This window comes from Eptatretus burgeri, chromosome 9 (genome assembly GCF_056783735.1).
Source record: "Eptatretus burgeri isolate ZD-2024b chromosome 9, Ebu_testis_v1, whole genome shotgun sequence".
Classification (NCBI taxonomy): domain Eukaryota; kingdom Metazoa; phylum Chordata; class Myxini; order Myxiniformes; family Myxinidae; genus Eptatretus; species Eptatretus burgeri.
In genome coordinates, this window is record NC_140969.1 from 61,291,391 (window position 1) to 61,311,300 (window position 19,910).

A 19,910-nucleotide genomic window follows, 5' to 3' on the forward strand; every position below is an offset into this window, starting at 1 on the left:
CACAGTCACGAAATCATTAAAAAAAGTGGAAGGCACATGGTACCACCAAGACTCTGCCTAGATCAGGCCGTCCTTCCGAAGTGGTTGACCAAGCAAGGAGGTGACTGATCAGAGAGGCCACCAAGAGGCCAATGGCAAATTTGAAAGAGTTACAGGCCTTTATGGCAAAGACTGGTCACTGTGTGCATGTGACAACAATATCCCAAGCACTCTCCAAGTCTGGCCTGTCTTGTGGGGTGGCAAGAAGGAAGCCATTACTCAAAAAGATCCAACAAAAAAAGGAGTCCCGTTTGAGGTATGCAAAAATCCACTGCAGAGGTTCTGAAACCATATGGTGAAAAGTTTTGTGGGCTGACAAAACCAAGATGGAACTTCTTGGTATAAATGCAAAATGTTACTTTTTGGCACAAACCCAACACAAAATATCACCCCAAAGAACATCATCCTTACTGTTAAGCATGGTCTTTGCAGCAGTATGTTCTGGGGATGTTTCTCATCAGCAGAGACTGTCACACTTGTCAGGATAGAATGGAAAATTGATGGAGCAAAATCCAGAAAAATCCGAGAGGAAAACCTGCTGCCCTCTGTAAGAAAGCTGAAATTGGGACGGAAGTTCACCTTGCAGCATGACAATGACCCGAAGCACACAGCTAAAGATATGCTGGAGTGGCTAAGGAACAGAGATAAATTTCCTTGAGTGGCCCAGTCAGAGCCCCAACCAATAATCCAATTGAAAATCTGTGGCCTGACTTGAAGATTGCTGTCCATCAATCATCCCCACACACCTTGACTGAGCTTGAACAGTTTTGTACAGAAGAATGGGAAAATATTGCCCAATCAAGGTGTGCAAAGGTGGTAGAGACTTATCTCAACAGACTTGCAGTGGTAATTTCTGTCAAAGGTGCTTCCACCAAGTGTTAACTTGGGGGTGGGGGTGGGGTGGGCGGGTGGTTTCCATATATATATATATATATATATATATATATATATATATATATATATATATATATATATATATATATATATATATATATATATATATATATATATATATATATATATATATATATATATATATATATATATATATATATATATATATATATATATATATATATATATATATATATATATATATATATATATATATATATATATATATATATATATATATATATATATATATATATATATATATATATATATACATATATATATATATACATATATATATATATATATACATATATATATATATATATATATATATATATATATATATATATATATACATATATATATATATATATATACATATATATATATATATATATATATATATATATATATATATATATATATATATATATATATATATATATATATATATATATATATATATATATATATATATATATATATATATATATATATATATATATATATATATATATATATATATATATATATATATATATATATATATATATATATATATATATATATATATATATATCTGCAGTGCCAAAAGAAAGTCTCCAAGCAAGATACTCTAGTTTTGTATTTTTAATTAATTTTCTGAAATTTGTTGAATTTGTTTTTCACTTCGAATTTTTGGGTTACGATGTGTAAATAAAGGTGGAAAAAGTCTGATTTGATGCAATTTAATTCCAGGCTATAAGTCAACAAAAGGTTAAAATTTTGAAAGGGGTGTAGATTGTCTATAGACATTAGATATGACAAAGGTGGCTCAGTGATATTGTGTGTAGTTCTTATAATTAAGAACAGAGTTTGGGTTAATTTTCCCTCTGAAATAGGTGCAATGAATAAAACTTTTTTTTGAAGCTACGATTTAGGGGTGTGTCACTGTTTACTGGGACAGTCTGTTGTTTTCAGGTTCTGTATTTGACATGGCTGGTATAACTACCATGACATAAAAATCATCGCTGTACAACATTCAGTATACTTACTGTTTAAAATAATCAACGATTGTTTGCTTTGTTGATCACATATCAATCTTGTTCTCCACCAGTTTCCAAAAGGTTGAAAACTGCTTCAGTGGTAAATCGACCATTATGCTGCAAGGTAATGGCTTCCTTGAAATGGTTACGGAGCCTGCGGAAAACCGTGCTTGGCAGTGGTTCATGGTTCTCTGCTTACATGCTACCTCTTGATTCTCACTGAGGACAAGGTCGTCTAAAAGGACCAACATGAGATTGGAAAACGTGAGCACAAACATGAGTGGCATGCAATTGGGGCTCAGTGCTTCACCTGGAGAAGTTAACAACAGCACGGAAGAGAGAAACTGGAGCGACAATCACATCTTTCCACTCAGCTTGCAGGTATATTTGATGAATATATCTGCGCCGCATGTGCTTGCATGTAGATGTACGTGTGCGTGCACACACCAACGCACACACTTTATGTCAATATATTGTTGAGGGCTACATATTTGGTACAGTTACTTATATAATCACTAATGTAAGCTCGTTGAACTTCATCCAACCCAATATCATTCTTCTTGTAACTGCAAGCTCGCTGCCTCCACTACTGTTGATGGTGTCACCCAGATAACAAAATCTGCTTACTCTCTCAACATCTTTCAATCTTTGCTCCGAATCCGGATCCTGATCCTGATGGCTTAAATTTCTCCTTCTGATGCAGGCTTTACACTCAAAACTACCATCCATTCTTTGTGTCACTCTTTTCACATTTGTACATCCACCATGAATCCATTTGTGACAAGAACTGCAACTGATGGCATTACTTACCACTCTTTCACCATAAACTCCACATGGATCTTTCTTGGCCAATTCAATAACCCCTGTTTCTTCACCACATTCCATAATTTTCGTTTTCCCCATGTTAATTTTCAAACCTTTACCTTCAAACGCCCTCTTCCATTTGTTGAACTGTGATTCCAACTCCTCCATTGATTCTGCAATCAAGACTAAATCATCCGCATAAAGTAATTCAAACAACACACCTTTTCTTTCTGACTCTGACAATACGTCGAGTACTGTGACAAACAGGAGCGGCGAAAGCACCGATCCCTGATGAACGCCCACAGCCACATTTAAATTTTCAGAGAAACCACTACCAACTTGAACTCGTGTTGTCGCATCTTCATAAAGTTTCATTACAACCTCCACCAAAGCCTCATGAACATTTATTTTGCGTAGCGCCCATTCGATGACTTTCCTGGGGACTCTGTCAAACGCCTTTTCCAGGTCCACAAAACATGAATAATTTATTTTACTTTTCTTGATAGCACTCCTGCATGCACCTGACTCTGAAGATCGCATCAACCACACCTTTTCTTGGCATGAAACCATATTGCATCTCATCAATCTTCACCACCTCCCTGAGTCGTTTCTCTAACACTCTTTCCACAAGTTTCATTCCATGTTCCAGTAGTTTCACTCAACGATACGATCCACATTCCATGACACCCCCTTTACCTTTACCTTTACCCAAAGCACCTTTACCAAGGTGCTTTGTTTCCAATCCTCTGGCATGCTCTTACCTTGCATTATCTCATTTGCAACCTGATGTAATACTTCTAATCCATGAGGAGACGATGTAAAATGCTCCTTCGTAATGCTTGATGGACCACCTGCTTTTCCATTCTTCATACTTTCCAAAGCTTTCTTTATTTCTTCCTTTGAGATTTATTTCACAGAGCCCTCTGTTCTTTCAGCTTCCACTATAAACCATCCCACTGATTTTCCTCATTCATGATGGATTCCATATGCTCCTTCCAGATTCTTCTTCTATCTTCATCAACAAAGAAAATCCTCCCATTTTTATCCTTTATTGAGTTGCTTTCAGTGATGTCACGAGATTCCCTCTTCATTATTTTCGGTTTCTGAAAAATTCCTTGTTTGTTCATCTGCAACTGTTCTAACTCTTTTTCAGCTTCTTTCTTCATGGCTTCTGTAACCGCCTTCTTCTTATCTCTCTTGTATCTTGCTTTGTTTTCTTCTGTGTTCTGTTTCTGCATCTTCTTGAAGCTTTCTTTCTTTCGATGGCCACCTTCACCTCTTCGTTCCACCAGCAGGTTTCACCATGACGTGGTTTTCCTTTCCTAACACCACAAACTTCAATTGCTGCTTGTTGAGCACAATTCTTGTACTTTGTCCAGATATCTCCGTCTTCTTCCTTTTCCTTCCAGAGAATATCCATCCTTTCATCAAATTTTCTTTTTACTTCTCCATCTTTCAGCTTCCAGGTCTTTGTACGCTTACTCTTTTGCTGTTTCTTTTTCTCCACCTCATCTATTTTGTCCACATCCATTACCACCAAGCTGTGCTGGAGTTCTCCAGGAATAACTTTCACATTTCGAATTTTCTTTCTCCAACTTTTTCCTACTAACATAAAATCGATCTCTGTTTCTGCTCCACCGGACCTAAATGTTGCCTTTTTCTCATTCTTGAACCAACTGTTCATGACACCCAGATCCGCCTCCATGTAAAATTCTAATAAATTTCTTCCTTCATCATCTCTCCTCCCAATACTAAAACCGCCATGAACACCTTCATAGCCATCCGCATCTTTACCCACATAACCGTTGAAGTCACCAGTGACAATTAAAAATTATTTTGGCCCCGTGGTCTCCACTTCTGCTATCACATCTTCATAAAACTTTTCTTTTTCAACTTCCTCTCATCCCACCTGCGGCCCATATCCACTTATCACACAAATTAATTGCTTACCATGTACCACTAGAATCTTGTCACTAATTATTTTTATATCAATAACATTACCACTCAGTTCCTCTTTTATCAAAACTCTCACTCCTGCAGCTCCATCACCATCTGACCACAAAAACTTATACCTGACCCCCATCGCACCAACGAATGTTGCTCCACCTCCTTTCCATGTTGTTTCTTGCACACAACACACATCCACTTTCCTCTTTCTCAGTTCCATTGCTACCTCCATACTTCTTCCCACCATTGAACCAATGTTCCAACTCCCAAACCTCAAGCTTGAACGCACATTGGGTCCATGAGAACCATCATAGGGAAGGGCAGGCCTTCACGATCTTGCTTGAGGGTTTGTACCATTCTTTTTGACGTATGCCCACTGCAACCTATGGGCTGGATGCTGCCCTGCCATGATGAAGTTAATGGAGCTTAAATTTTTACGGTGAGCAGGCCCTTGCATACCACCAACCTGTAACCCGAGGAGGGAGTGTAAATGGCCGTTGGCTCTTCCATGACCTCCTCCGCCCTTTGACAGGTCTTATTTTTAATCCTGCTGGGTGTCCACACACACACCCTCCTCACCCGGTTTCCCGGGTGGGGTTGCCGGTTTAGTTGCCGACGACCCGACCATGAACAGCACAGTACCGGTTTACATGGTTACCGAGTAGCAGGTTACAACCTGTGCTGACTCAACAACATTTTTTTTTGTACACATAGTTGAGGCTCTTGGAAGAGCTTATACGAGTACACTGAGCGGATCAAGATGCAACAGGACAAAAATAACAGCAGAGAGGGGGAGACAGCAACAGCAGAGCTGAAGTCCAAGACAGGGAGGGGACAAACAATGGGTGTGGAGAGGAATAGAGGGCAGGAGAGGATGCCTTGTATAGACAGGATGGACTCTGAAGGAAACTTTCAGGAGAGAAAACTGTAAACTTGGAAGGAGGAGGGATTGAGGTGGGGTGGGGGTGAGGGGAGGTAGTTAAAAAAGATCAAAAAGAACATCATTTAGCAAAAAAGCTCATGGTTTTGGATTGGAGATGATCTGAGATGGTGGTGAACAGCTGTCTTGAAGACCTGGATGGAAGAATGAGATTGAAGGGAATGTGGAAGTTGATTCCACAGGCAGTAAAAAGAGAAACAAATGAGTGGAGTTGAGCAGTGATCCTGGATTTAGGTAGATTCACCAGAAGGCAGTTGATGATGGAGTGTGTGTGCCCTGCAGAAACCTGTGGGGGGGGGAGAGCATGGAAAGAGTAGAGGGTGCAACACTAGAAAGGAGGTGGTAGAAGACAGAGAGACCACCGACCTGTCTGTGATGGCAAAATGACAGACCCATAGACTCAGCTTTGTTGTGGGAGATTCTAATAATCTTGAAGGCCTTGGTTTCCACAACATCAAGCAAAGAAAGATGTGAGGTAGGGGAGCCAGCCAAGAGGGGAGAACAGTACTCCATCAAGCTGCAGATGAAAGGCTTATAGGTGGATAGGAGTTCAGGTGTGCCAAGGAAGGACTTCGTATGACGGAGAATGCCCATTCGGCATCTGGCTTTGGAGGCCAACTTTGAAATGTGGTTTATCCAAGAAATATCATGGATAATAGTGATACCCAGGAGTTTGAATGAATGGACTTCCTCAAGAGGATTGTTAGTCAAGTAGATAGGAGGGTTTGGACAGTCCTTTTGGAGAGATAGCAAGAGTGTGAGATTTGTCACGATTGAAAGACATTCCAAGTTTTTGACCATATTGTGATTTTTTTCATTGTCTGAAGAGAGGGAAGAAGTTGCAGCCTTCCTGTCTGAAGGATGAGGGATGTTACAGCAGAGGGTGGAGTCATCAGCAAATAGAAAAAGAGGATTTGTCAGAGATTCGGAGAGATCATTTATGAAAATCAGGAATATGGCTGGGCCCAAAACACTGCCTTGGGGCACTCCAACCTTGACAGGGAGAGGAGATGAAAGAATTCTGTTGAGTGCCACATGTTGGCTGAGAGAGAAGAGGAAGTCAGTCAGCCATTTGTGGGGTTGGCCTTTGATGCCATAGGCATACCGTTTGGAGAGTAAGGCAGGATGCCAGATTGTATCAAAAGCACGAGATATGTCCATTTAGAGTCGGGGACATTTTGACCATCACACAAAAATAACGGTACAAAAATACCAAGGACTCAAAAGTCCCTGAGGACCCAAAAGACCCCAATAACCCAGAAGTCCCCAAGGACCCTATAGACCAAAAAGACCCTGAAGTCCCAAAAGACCCTTTAGACCTTTACACCATTTTGACCACTCACACCCTTCAGACAGATTAGATAGCTGAGAACCTTGACCATTTAGACCACATGGACCTTCTTATATCACAATCAAATTTCAAACAAATATAATATCACCAATAATACAAGTAAATTTGTGGAGAAGAAATGTTTGTGGTATGATTGGGGTAAATCATGCCACACAGCAAATCTGTGATGTCATTCTTTGCAACGACGTGTGGAGAGGCGAGCGCAGTGAGCCGATCCATGCTAGTATATGTATATGTATATATGTATATGTATATATATATATATATATATATATATATATATATATATATGTATATGTATATATGTATATGTATATATATATATATATATATATATATATATATATATATATATATATATATATATATATATATATATATATATGTACATGTCCATGGAAGAAGCAAACAAACAACAACAACAGCAGCCACCACGACAGCATCAATAGCAACAACTACATGTTATAAAAGATCCTTTTATCATGTCTTTCACTTCATTTTACATCCTCATTGAGATTCACAGATAGACATGCAATATGTTTGTGAACAACAACGTGCTGTCTTTTGATTAAATTCATCAGTGGAGCGACAGGTAGGCACGTTTCATCATGATTAAAACATAATTGCCATCTTTTCGCGAAATCATATTTCCTGGGGGCTAAACATCTTATAATTGTCTGTAATATAAATGTGACCATCGGTGTAAACTCTTATTGATTATTTTAATATGCAAGAAAAACGAAATGCACTATTTGTCATTGTGTATTAGGTTTCTATCCTTAAGCTGCCCAACAGCCAAACAGAGCCTACTAAGTGTTTTATGGAATGAGTTGAGCATCTGTTTTCATGCTTCAGACTTGACACATGGCAGCCTCAACATCAGGGTAAATTGCTTTTGCGAAATTCAAGATCAGTTGAAACTACAACAGCACATAACTTCAGCAAATCTGCACCTGAGCATTAAAGGCAGTGTTGCTTTGCTTGGGGAAAATTACTTGGAGAAAAGAGATCAGCTGGAGTTAAAAAGCTGAACTGTGAGGAAATATAAATTAGTTTTTGATAATCAGTTTCAAAGCAACTGTGAAACTCGATTCACGACTTCATGTCAAGCATTTTGATTGTTTGTTTGTTTTTAACTCCAACTTGTGATTACAAAGTTAGTTATTTGATCATGGCATTGTAATGTGTTCCTTTCACAAATGGGGAGAATCTTTGTGACTCAGGTTCTTAAATGAGTGGATGTCATTTTCATTTGTTTGGTTCATGTATAATTCTGCATACTTAATCAAATATAGTGGACACCGCTCCTTCCAAGTTCCATATCCAGGCGATGCACGACATCATCGCCACACACTAACGGAAGGGAGTACTCAGTTTTTACTCCATTTGTTTGTTTGTTTTCTTGTGTTCTTTCTTTCTTGTTTTCGTAATTGTTTGTCTGGGCGATATCTCAGCCATCCATTGAGCTAGAAAGCTGAAATTTGGGGATAAAATTGAAGATGTGCTGTGGCAAAAACGGTATTTTTTGATTAATCAATTAATTGATTAATTACTTAATTATTGATTATCGATTGATTAATTATTTTATTTTTTTCTTTCTCATCTGGGCAATATCTCAGGCACCTTTTGAGCTAGGAAACTGATATTTAGACACGACAATGACCAAGTGGTTTGGCTATGAAGTGTATTTTTGATTTATTAATTAATTGATTAATTATTCATTTTTCAATGAAGTACTTGATTTTCAAAAAGTTATAGATTTGGATGAAACACTGGTGGTTTTGGTATGCTATTCGCCACTTGATTAAGAAATTAATTATTTTAAGATTATCATTTATTTATTTTAATTATGTAATTAATTAATCAATCAATTATTGTACACCACTCCCTCCCAATTCCATCTACATGTGCTGTATGGCGGCATTGTCAGGTGCCCCAGCAATGTCGCGCGCTGGAGGATTTGTTGTTTATTTATTTGGCATGGGGGTGGTGTACTTTTCAGGTACCTCGACTTGTTAACCTCCGACATCGAAGATCGGAGGTTACTGTTTTCACCCCTTTGTTTCTTTGTTATCTTGCCAAAACGAAGTTTTTGCAAGATATGTGAGTCAGCTTGTATGTTTTTTTTTGTTTGTTTGTTAGTTTGTCTGTAATCACGTATAAAAAATTCTGCAGGGTACAGTTATCATCGGAAATTTTTGTAACTTCGCATTTCAGAGGCCTATGGAGGTCCCTTTCAGTGCACAAAATTTTGAAGGTCAAGGTCAAAGGTCAAGGTCACTTTGGCGCAAATCAGGGGAGTCGACGAAACCCTTATTTTTTGAGTAATTATGATCGGATCGTCTTAAAACTTCATGGCAATATAGTTCATGGTCTGGCGCTCAGCTGATTAATTTTTGGTGGCGATTGGCCTTGACCTTCATATGTTTGTTTTTTTTTTTTTGGTCTGTAATCACATATAAATCACTCTGCAGAGCACAGTTATCATTGGAAATTTTTGTAACTTCGCATATCAGAGGCCTATAGAGGTTCCTTTCCGGTGCATAAAATTTTGAAGGTCAAGGTCAAAGGTCAAGGTCACTTTGCGCAAATCAGGGGAGTCGACGAAACCCTTATTTTTTGAGTAATTTTGATCGGATCGTCTTCAAACTTCATGGGAACATAGTTCATGGTCTGGCACTCAGCTGATTAATTTTTGGTGGCGATTGGCCTTGACCTTCATGGTTAGCGCCTCAGGTCAAACATATTTGACCCCAAGGTCAAATTTTCAAGTTTTAGGAACCATATCGTGTAGTACCGCAAATTGAACACCTTGATGAGTGCTTTCTAGATATGTCAAGCTTGAGACATTATGACATCATTTGGTGACGTTATGAGGCAAAAGCATATTTTTCATGGTTACTCTGTAGAACGATTCTCATCGGAATCTCACGTAGGCAGATATTCCTCAAGGAGTCGCTCCTGGTGGATAGCAGCTCTGTTCACCTCAGTGTGACCTTAAAGAAGTCACACGTGGTCACCTTTTGGCAAGATACGGGTCACCCTGCGGGTGACATTGGTTTATTTGTTTGTTTGTTTGTTTGTTTGTTTGTGAACAGTATTACAGAAAAAAACTCCTCGACGGATTTCGACGAAACTTGGTGGGGGGAGTAGGTATGGTCCAAGGATCATGCCATTAGATTTTGGACTTGGTCCAAAATCCAATATGGCCGCTATGGCGGCCATTTTGAAAAATTTTTTTTTTTTTTTTTGCATTTTTACATGTTTTAAGTGATTTCCAACCCTCCCACCCCCCAAAAAAAAATTGTTAGAGAAAAAAAAATTTTGCAACTTTTTTTTCAACAAAATTTCGATTTTTTTTGCATTTCTACATGTTATAAGTGATTTCCAACCCTCCCACCCCCCAAAAAAAAATTGTTAGAGAAAAAAAAAATTTTGCAACTTTTTTTTCAACAAAATTTCGATTTTTTTTGCATTTCTACATGTTATAAGTGATTTCCAACAAAAAACATGCCAAAATTATAATTGCGGCTGATTTTGGAACTTCAGGTGGATATACCCACGTAAAATCAATTTCTGTCTCAAGGAGTCTCGTTATGACAAATGAATTGAGTATGTAAAAGTTAAAAGTAAAAGGGAAAGTTGCAAACTATAACTCTGTGAGCACTGTTGACATCAAATTGAATGAATAGGATATCAGGTTCACTTCAGTGACCCAGCAGTATTGGCAGCGGAGGTTTTGCACTCTACCGAGTGCTCCCCCTCTAGTTACATTTTGTGATTGAATGGTTAATTTAAATCATTATCAGATGGCAGTTATTTTGTATGTAATTTACCTTTTTGATGATTATTTTTGTTAATGACTGGCAGTATTCCTGTCCCCACATTTTCCATTGCAGTGAGGTGTTTTTAATTACTAGTGCGGGCCCGTAGGTGCAGCTTCGTTCCTTCACTCTCGTAAACGACGACTGGATTGGGGCATTATTTCAATTAGATCGGACGAACCGTATCATAAATGGCCATAACTTGGGAAACACCTGGGAAACATACTCAGGTCCCCAGCGTCAATTGTGACGTCATATCAAATGCAGAAGAAGAATTGTGACGCCCCCTCTCTCCCCCTCCCCTCTCTCATCCCCTCTCTCCCCCCCCCCTAGTCTCGCCCCTCCTCTCTCTCCCTCCTCTCTCTCGCCCCCACTCTCACCCCCTCTCACACCCCCTCTCCCACCCCCTCTCTTGCCCCCTCCTCTCTCGAATTGTGACGCCCCCTCTCTTGCCCCCTCCTCTCTCGAATTGTGACGCCCCCTCTCTCTCGTCCCTTCTCTCTCGCCCCCCCAAACCTTGGGATTAATTAATAATTTGAACAATTCAAACCTTGGGAAAAAACAGCTTTCAAACCTTGGGAAACAGCTGAAACGGATGAAGCACGATATCAAACCTTGAAAAGGCACATTTTTCCCAGCGTCAATTGTCCCCAGCGTCAATTGTGAAGTCATACAAACGAAGAAGAAGAAGAATTGTGACGTCACTCGTGCAAAAAAAAAAAAAACATTAATTGTCACGTCATTCGTGATGTCATAGCACCATGTCTTGTCATTGGTTGACAGATAAATGGCCGTAACTTGGGAACTGCTTGTCCGATGAATATCAAACCTTGAAAAGGCACATAATAAGGTCCCCAGCGTTGATTGTGACGTCATACCAGACGAAGAAGAAGAAGAATTTTGACGTCAATCGTGCAAAAAAAAATAATTGTGACGTCATTTCTGATGTCATAGCACCGTGTCCTGTCATTGGTTGACAGATAAATGGCCATAACTTGGGAACCGCTCGTCCGATTAATATCAAATCTTGATAAGGCACATCCGCGCGGCCCCGGAAATATTCCTGGCAAGTTTCAATCAGATCGGACCGGCGGTCGTCGAGAAACGGTGGTCGTATACACACACACACACACACACACAGATTGCTGGAATTATAGATAGATAAGCAGTCGGTATGTATTTGCTTCATGCACGTAACCCGGGTTATTTAATTTTTTTGGGGAGTGATTGAGACTGCTGACAGTAGCCTATACACCACCCAAATAAAGATATGTGTCAGAAGAATGTGTTGAATGCTTTTAACAAGATCGCCCGTAGGGCTTGTTTTCTGCTAGTATTACAAAAACATAAAATATTTACAGAATAACATTTCTTCTGTGGATAATGTTTTGGTTCCAACAATTAGACTCACTTGGAGATGCTTCAGCAGCACTGAGGCCCAGCAGAATATCTCTATAATGGCCAATCATTCTGTTACTGGCATGACAGGATGGACGAGAGGTACGCACTACTCACCTCTAAGCTGTCTAGCCTGGGTTTGAATCCCGACCCAGCTGTAAACTGTCATCCCTGCGTTTCACAAACGGTGATTCATCAATGTGTGTGCCATCCCTCAGATGGATGTTAAATGGGTATCCCGTGTGCCGGTATAAGTTGGTAGATGTTAGAGATCCCACAGTGTCCTTCGTGAAGAGTAGGCATGAGATTGCTGGCACCTTGACCAAATTCCAAACTCCTGCCCTCACCAGCAGATGGCATTGCATCAGCAGCACAGCTGCCCCCTTCAACCAATGATGCTACCCTGCAAATTTAAGCCACTTGCAAACGAAGAAGATTCTGTTGCTCCTTGAAAATATGAACTTCAAATTAAGTGTTGTTTTTTCAACAGATTTTAATCACACAATTAGCAGTGTTTGACTTTTTATGTTATGAAAATGAACATAAATGAACCGGAATATAATTGGTTTGAAACACAATGAAAAGGAGCTAAACAGCAATTTATTTGTTTGCTTGAATTTTGTACCATGTCGTCCTTACTCAATGTTTGTTTTGTTTTCTAATCAGGACATGGACGACCGTGACACATACATCGGCGACATCTTCAAATAAATATAATAAATCTATAATAAATATATAATTTATTTAAACTCGCTGAAGCTTGGGACATTTAAAACTTTGGCTTTGAGGCTATGTTAATTGAAGGTTTTGTGAACTTGCTGATGAATGTTGGAGAGCTTGATTAATATATCTGAAAAATACTGTTCACATGAAACATGCAAATTTCAAGTTACCTTGCGAAATGCAAATAATTATGCTCAACAACAACAAAAAGTTTGAAAAAGCATTTACTTTCCCCTAACAAAAAAATAAAGAAATCATAACTATGCACTGGGGTGGGGTGGTGGTCAATGTAAGTTTACTTTGTTCTTATGAGATTTGTGTAATTTGGAAATGGAAGGGGGAGTGTTGATGCATGTGAGACACTTTGAAAAATTCCACAAATTTTGCATACATAATATGTCGATGGCTCTTTATGATCCCGAGGCTACTTTCGTTCCCTTACTGACACCTAATACCACCAATCCACTTCTCTTTGTATATTTCTCTGCAGGTTGTTCTGACAGCGCTACTCACACTCGAACTGGGCCTGGGATTAAGCAGCAACTTGGTTGTACTGGCACTTTACTGTGCAAAGTCAGGCCTCATGAGCTCAGTGAGCAATGCTGTTACAGTGTCATTGCATATACTGGATGTGCTCATCTGCACAGCCTGTGTGCCTCTCACCATCACTCTACTCCTCATTCCACCTGGTCATGCTCTACCGCTCTTATGCTGCTCTCACGAAGCTGGTGCTTCCTTTGCTGGTGTTGCCACTGCTGCAAGTGTTCTGGTCGTGAGCCTTGATCGTTATGACATTTCTGTGCGACCAGCAAATCGTGTGCTCACACCAGGCCGTGCGGCTGTCACACTCGCAATTGTATGGTCTCTCTCCTTCCTCGCCCTCCTTATTCCTTTTATTGAGGTAAGCCAAGAACTGGAGTTTGCAATGAAACTTTTGTAGTTGTTGCTTTTTCATTTTATTGATTGCCCAGTTGCTAGCATACTTCCATGAATTAGTCGAGTCTGGGTTTGATGCCTGGACTGAAATGAAAAACTGTCATTCTTGAGCAGCGCAAGCAAGAAATTTTGCATCTTGAAAATGTCGTTCTTCAGATGAGGATGTTAAGTCAGCTGTCCCTTTCATTCTATTTCGTTTTAGTTTTACTGCAAAACATATTTCGAAAGTAATTTTTCAATAGTCCAGCAGTTACATAAAATGATAACACTGTCTCTTTGTTTCAACGGAATTTTTTTGTAATTTTCATGTACATATCTGTAGGACATCTGTAGGACGAATTGAAGAAAATATTGTGGGTACTATAGAAGGCAAAATTAAAGGTAAAGGAAATGGCAGGATGTTGAACAGAAAGCAAGGAAATTGGAAAACAAAAAACAAAAATTGAGGATAAAGAGGGATGAAATTGAGGTGCTTCGGAAAAGTGGATGGTCGACCAAGGTGCCACCATTTTTTTTGACATAATAACGAGCATTATGTAGCAACTTAAATTACAATAATAGCACGGGGTATGATGCAGAACGTTTTTTTCCCCTACATCTCTAATATAACATGACAGGCTGGTGCAAAGGTAGCACACTTACCTGTGAGCTGTCATTCATGGCTCGAATCCCAAATATTAATGTATGCATGATGAGCCGGAACTGACGAGGTGGAACTGAGAGAGACCTTATGGCTTTCATAACACACGAGGGACTTCTCCGTTTTTGCCTTGTTCCTTATGGTATTGCTTCTGCTCCCAGTGCATTCCAGCAAATGATGTCACTGGTCTTAGCTGGCCTGGAGGGCGTCCAGTGTTACCGAGATGACATAATTGTGTATGCTTCGTCCCCTGAGAAACACGAGGAACGTCTTCAAGCTATTTTGAATCATATTGATCAAGCAGGCTTAAAACTGCATTATGACAAATGTCATTTCAGGAAGGCTGAACTTTATTTTCTGGGTCATGTGATCTCACAAAAGGGCATGAGCCCAAACACCGAACATGAGGTGGCAGTAACACTATCACCACCCCCAAAGGATGCATCTGCTCTGCGTTATTTTCTGGGGTTGACTTCTTCGTACTCCAAATTCATTCCAAATTATGCAACAGTCGTGGAGCCACTTCGTGCCTCACTGCGCAAGGATGTTGACTTCTCCTGGACTGAGGCTGCACACACTCGATTTGAAAGGGTAAAAAAAAATTGGTTGTTAACAGCCCTGCACTTGCTTTGTTTGACCCGACTCTGACCACCATTGTGACCACAGACATGTCTGATTGTGGACTTGAAGCAGTGCTCACTCAACTTCATGAGGACTCTACAGAGCAAACAGTAGCATTTGCCTTACGAATGCTCACACAATGTGAGTGCAAGTACTTTACAGTAGAGAAGGAAGCAGTCGCCTGAGTCTGGGCAATTGAGAAATGGCGTACTTATGTATGGGGTTGGAAATTTATCCTGTGTACAGACCACAGTCCACTGACCACACTACTGTCTTTGAAAGGTCTTGGTCGAGCTGGAATGAGAATTGCACATTGGTCTGTACGCTTACTCTCGTTTAACTACGAAATTGTGTACAAACCTGGCTATAAAAATGTGACTGCAGACTGTTTATCACAGTTACCACTCTCCATGACAGAGCCTTACCACGAACCGGATGCATAAATGGTGGCTTTAGTGTCCAGTGACTGTGCTGCTGTACCTGTGGAACAATTCAAGGAAACTTGCCATAGATGCCCTATTCTACAGAAGGTGTGAGGATATGTCTCCAGAGGATGGCCTTGCACTGTGAAGGGCATTGACCCAAATGTACTTCCCTTTCGCATTTGGAATGAACTGGCTGTACAGGAGGATTACTTGATTCGGCGCACTCACCGTGTAATAGTGCCAACAGAACTTCAACCCAAGTTAATCCAGCTTGTCCACGATACGCATCAAGGTATTGTAAGGACTAAACAAAGGCTGCATGACCTCTACTGGTGGCCAGGGATGGACTCCCACGTGGTAGTTGCCATCAAGTCGTGCATTACTTGCCAAACGCATGATAAAACAGCTGTCACTCGGGTTCCACCTTTGCAATCAGTTCTGCTCTCTAATGCTGCTTGGGAAAATCTTGCTATCGATATAGTGGGACCACTTGATAATGGCCAAATGGACTGTCGCTACACCATTACCTAAGTTGATTACTTCAGCAATTGGCCAGAAGTAGCCTTTATGTCCCAAGTAACATCTGCTAAAGTTATCAAGTTCCTGACTGCAGTATTCAGTCGTGAAGGAATTCATTCAGTCGTGAAAATAACAATGGATCTCAGTTTGTTTCAACTGAGTTTGAAACATTCCTGCAGGAAAGAAACATCACACACTGCCGTAGTTCTATCTCTTACCCACAAGCCAACGGGGAGATAGAACGATTCAACAGAGTGTTTTAAGACTGTATACATACTGCAAATCTCGAAGAGAAGCCCTGGAAATCATTCGTACCCAACTTCTTGCAAACATATTGAGCGACAAGACATGCAACGACTCATCAGACCCCTGCTGAACTTCGACATGGATGTACATTGCACAACAAGTTGCACATTGAGGATCGTCAAATCAGTGTACCTGCTGCACGACTCGAGGATGTGAGTCGCTGTGTTCAACAGAAACAAGAGACGTCTAAACGTTACACTGTCAAGTGTCGGGGAGCGAAACCTTTCACCGTCTAATGTGGTTCTTTTGTGCGAGTTCGGAATACCAGGACTTCACCAGAAAGGACAAAACACGTTTACCCAACCCCTCAAGAGAGAGGTCCTGCTGCCTACAGTCTCTCTGATGGGAGCGTGTCGAATGCAATTCATCTAGCATCTGCAATTGAGACCTCAAATGGACTTTTTGCTGGAAGTACGACAAGTTCTGAGGACAACAGGCACATAGCTCTGTCCAACAAATACCTCCACAAGTTTTTACCCCAGGTATTCGTCGTGGGATGAGATATCGTCGGAAACCCGCATATGTAGATAACCCGTAAATTCAGAAAATTCGGAAACCCGCATATGTAGATAACCTGTAAATTCAGAAAATTCGGAAACCCGCATATGTAGATACCAATCAACCACACACACACACACACACACACACACACACACACACACACACACACACACACACACACACACACACACACACACACACACACACACACACACACACACAACAAGTTCCGTTATGGTAACACAGTTGATATACATGCACACACACACAAATGTACACATGCATAAAACACATAAAAACACAAACACAGAGATTTACATTTAAACAAAGTTCTTTGAAAGAGAAATTCAAGTGGGAAATTAGTGAAATTCAATTCAAAAATGTATCAAGCCACAGCACACAAAATATCGATCTCTACTCTCTGCCTTCACAGCGAGATCATGGCAAACACCTGGTCGGAGGGACCTTATTGTTTTTATATATGCATCGATGTCGAGGTGAGGGGTGGATTATATTAGAAAGAGATCGCACAAAAAGGTAAAACAAAACGATGTCCTACAAAAATAATATTGCACATTTTCAGCGGATGAGACACCTCCCGTGGCACTCACCGTACGGCATCAGATGGCATAAAACAGGTGGAAATGTACGTCTGTCTAATCCAAGCTCTATTGAGAGCACAGGTACTTTTACCAAAACGAATAACCAAGCAGCTTGGAGAGCGCTCGCCAAGTGGCTTCAGCACTCAAGCAAGTACTCAAATGAAACAGTTGATAAGAAACGACTCATTTGGCATGTGATTAGCGACAAGTTAAATACACACCTCCCGGAGATGCCTGAAATGTCAAAAATATGTCCGAATTGGACAAATTAACACTTTTCTAGGAGTCGGAACAGCTTGTAAGTTTGATTCTGGAGCTTAAATTTTGTAATTCTCCATTGTTGAAGAGAAGTCTGAAGACGACGATGGTTCACGAGCGGTATTTGACTATGTAGATTGTTTCAGAAGTCAAGGATGAGACAATGTGATAATGTTTGACCAAGTTATAAAAATGATCAATATGATGTGGTACGAGTGACAGGTTATTAGCTACAAAATGTCGAAAACCCGGTTTCGTTAACAACTTTCAAAATTTGACCTGTGCATAAACTTTAAAGGTCCCAAAACAATGTTGTGGACATTAAAATAAGGAAACATGATACGTGCTATAGCTTAATGCAGTTAGTTCGTCGAAAAAGGTCGAAAACCCGGTTCGATTCTCACAACTTTGAAAATTTGACCTTTGTGAACTTTAAAGGTCAAAGGTCAAGGATTATGACCTTTCGTGCAAAACTTCCTCTGGGACATTCCAGGAACAATATAACGTGATATGGCATTTCACACTCCTCGGATTATCCATACTTTGATGAAATCAGCGTAAAAACAAACTTGAAGGGGGCGCCACGGGCAAGGTGTTCGAGATCGAGAAAAATGGTTTCAAGACCTTAGGTGGGGAATTTTTTTTTTTTTTTTTTTTTTTTTTTTTTTTTTTTTGTATACCTTGGTCGAGGCTCGTATGAGAGCTAACACACAACTCACAGCAATGAGGCATGAGACAAGAGGGGCGGGAGTGGAAGGGACAAAACATTGGGGAACAGACACAGGTGAAATGTGGAAGGGAGAGGGATGGGGATGGGACGGGGAACATGGCGAGGGGAAGATGGACATTAAAGGGACTTTCAGGAAGGAAAGCAGGAGAATTGAAGGAAGTGGGCTTGGGTGGATTATCGGGGGTAGAAAAGATCGAGGATTTGGATGGGGGAAGATAAGAAGTGGTGGTGAACAGCTGTTTTGAAAGCCTGGAGGGAAGAATGGGAAAGAATAGAGTGAGGAAGTTTATTCCAAAGGCGGGAAAAAAGAGGAATGAAAGAGTGAAGATGAGCAGTGATTCGTGATTTTGGTAGTTTTACCAGAAGGGGGTTGTTGGCGGACCTTGAGCGCCCTGTGGAAATGTGGTGGGGACAAATCGCAGAGAGAGCAGGGGGGGGCAAGGCTGGAGAGGAGTCGGTAGAAGACAGAAAGACCACCGACCAACCTGCGGTGATTGAGTGAGAGGCCCAAAGACTCAGCTTCATTGCGGGAGATGCCAATGATCTTAAAAGCCCTGGTTTCGACAGCGTGAAGTCGAGAAAGGTGGGAGGCAGGAGCACCAGCCCAGAGGGGAGAGCAGTACTCCATCAGGCTACGGACAAAAGCTTTGTAAGTGGTCAGGAGCTCAAGAGGGCCGAGGAAGGACTTTGCACGACGGAGGATTCCCAGTCGGCGACTGGCTTTTGAGGCAAGGTTGGAAATGTGACTTTCCCAGGAAAGGTCATGGCAGATAGTGAGACCCAGAAGCTTGAAAGAAAAGACTTCTTCCAGAGGATTGTTGAGAAAGTGGATGGGGGGTTTTGTAAACGGTCCTTTCAAGAGACATAGTGAGAGTGTGAGATTTGTCTGGATTGAAAGACATGTTCCACGTGTTGGACCAGTTTGTGATTTTATCCAGATCTGCAGTGAGCGAAGAAGCTGCTGCTTGCCGGTCTGAGGGATGACAGATGGTACGGCAGAGGGTGGAGTCATCGGCAAAGAGAAATAGAGGATTTTCCAGAGAGTCCGAGAGATCATTGATGAAAACCAGAAAAAGAACAGGGCCCAGAACGCTACCTTGAGGAACTCCAGCCTGCACAGGAAGAGGGGATGAAAGAACTCCATTTAGGGCCACACGTTGACTGCGACAGGAGAGGAAGTCACAGCCATGAGTGGAGATGGCCTTGAATACCATGGGAAGAGAGTTTGGTGAGTAGGGCAGGGTGCCAGACTGTGTCAAAAGCACGTGATATGTCCAGGGATACGGCCTCGGATTTCCTGTCTGGCATTGAGGACCTCCATCCATTGATGGGAGAGCAGTAGCAGCATATCTAGGGTAGAGTGACCTGGTCTGAAACCAAATTGATGATTGGAAATCAAGCCATTGGAGAAGAGGAAGGATTTC

The 19,910-nt window shown here is 40.8% G+C and overlaps 1 protein-coding gene across 4 annotated transcripts in view; it reads left to right on the forward strand.

The window, feature by feature from the left end:
- Positions 1–19,910, forward strand: part of GPR22 (G protein-coupled receptor 22) — a 183,553-nt gene that overhangs the window by 153,649 nt on the left and 9,994 nt on the right. For all 4 annotated transcript variants that reach the window (XM_085895315.1, XM_085895313.1, XM_085895314.1 and 1 more), the window contains exons 3-4: positions 2,033–2,342; positions 13,439–13,849. In XM_085895315.1, coding sequence (XP_085751441.1) covers positions 2,211–2,342; positions 13,439–13,849 — 543 coding nt within the window. In that variant the 5' untranslated portion in view covers positions 2,033–2,210. The remainder of the gene's footprint in view (positions 1–2,032; positions 2,343–13,438; positions 13,850–19,910) is intronic.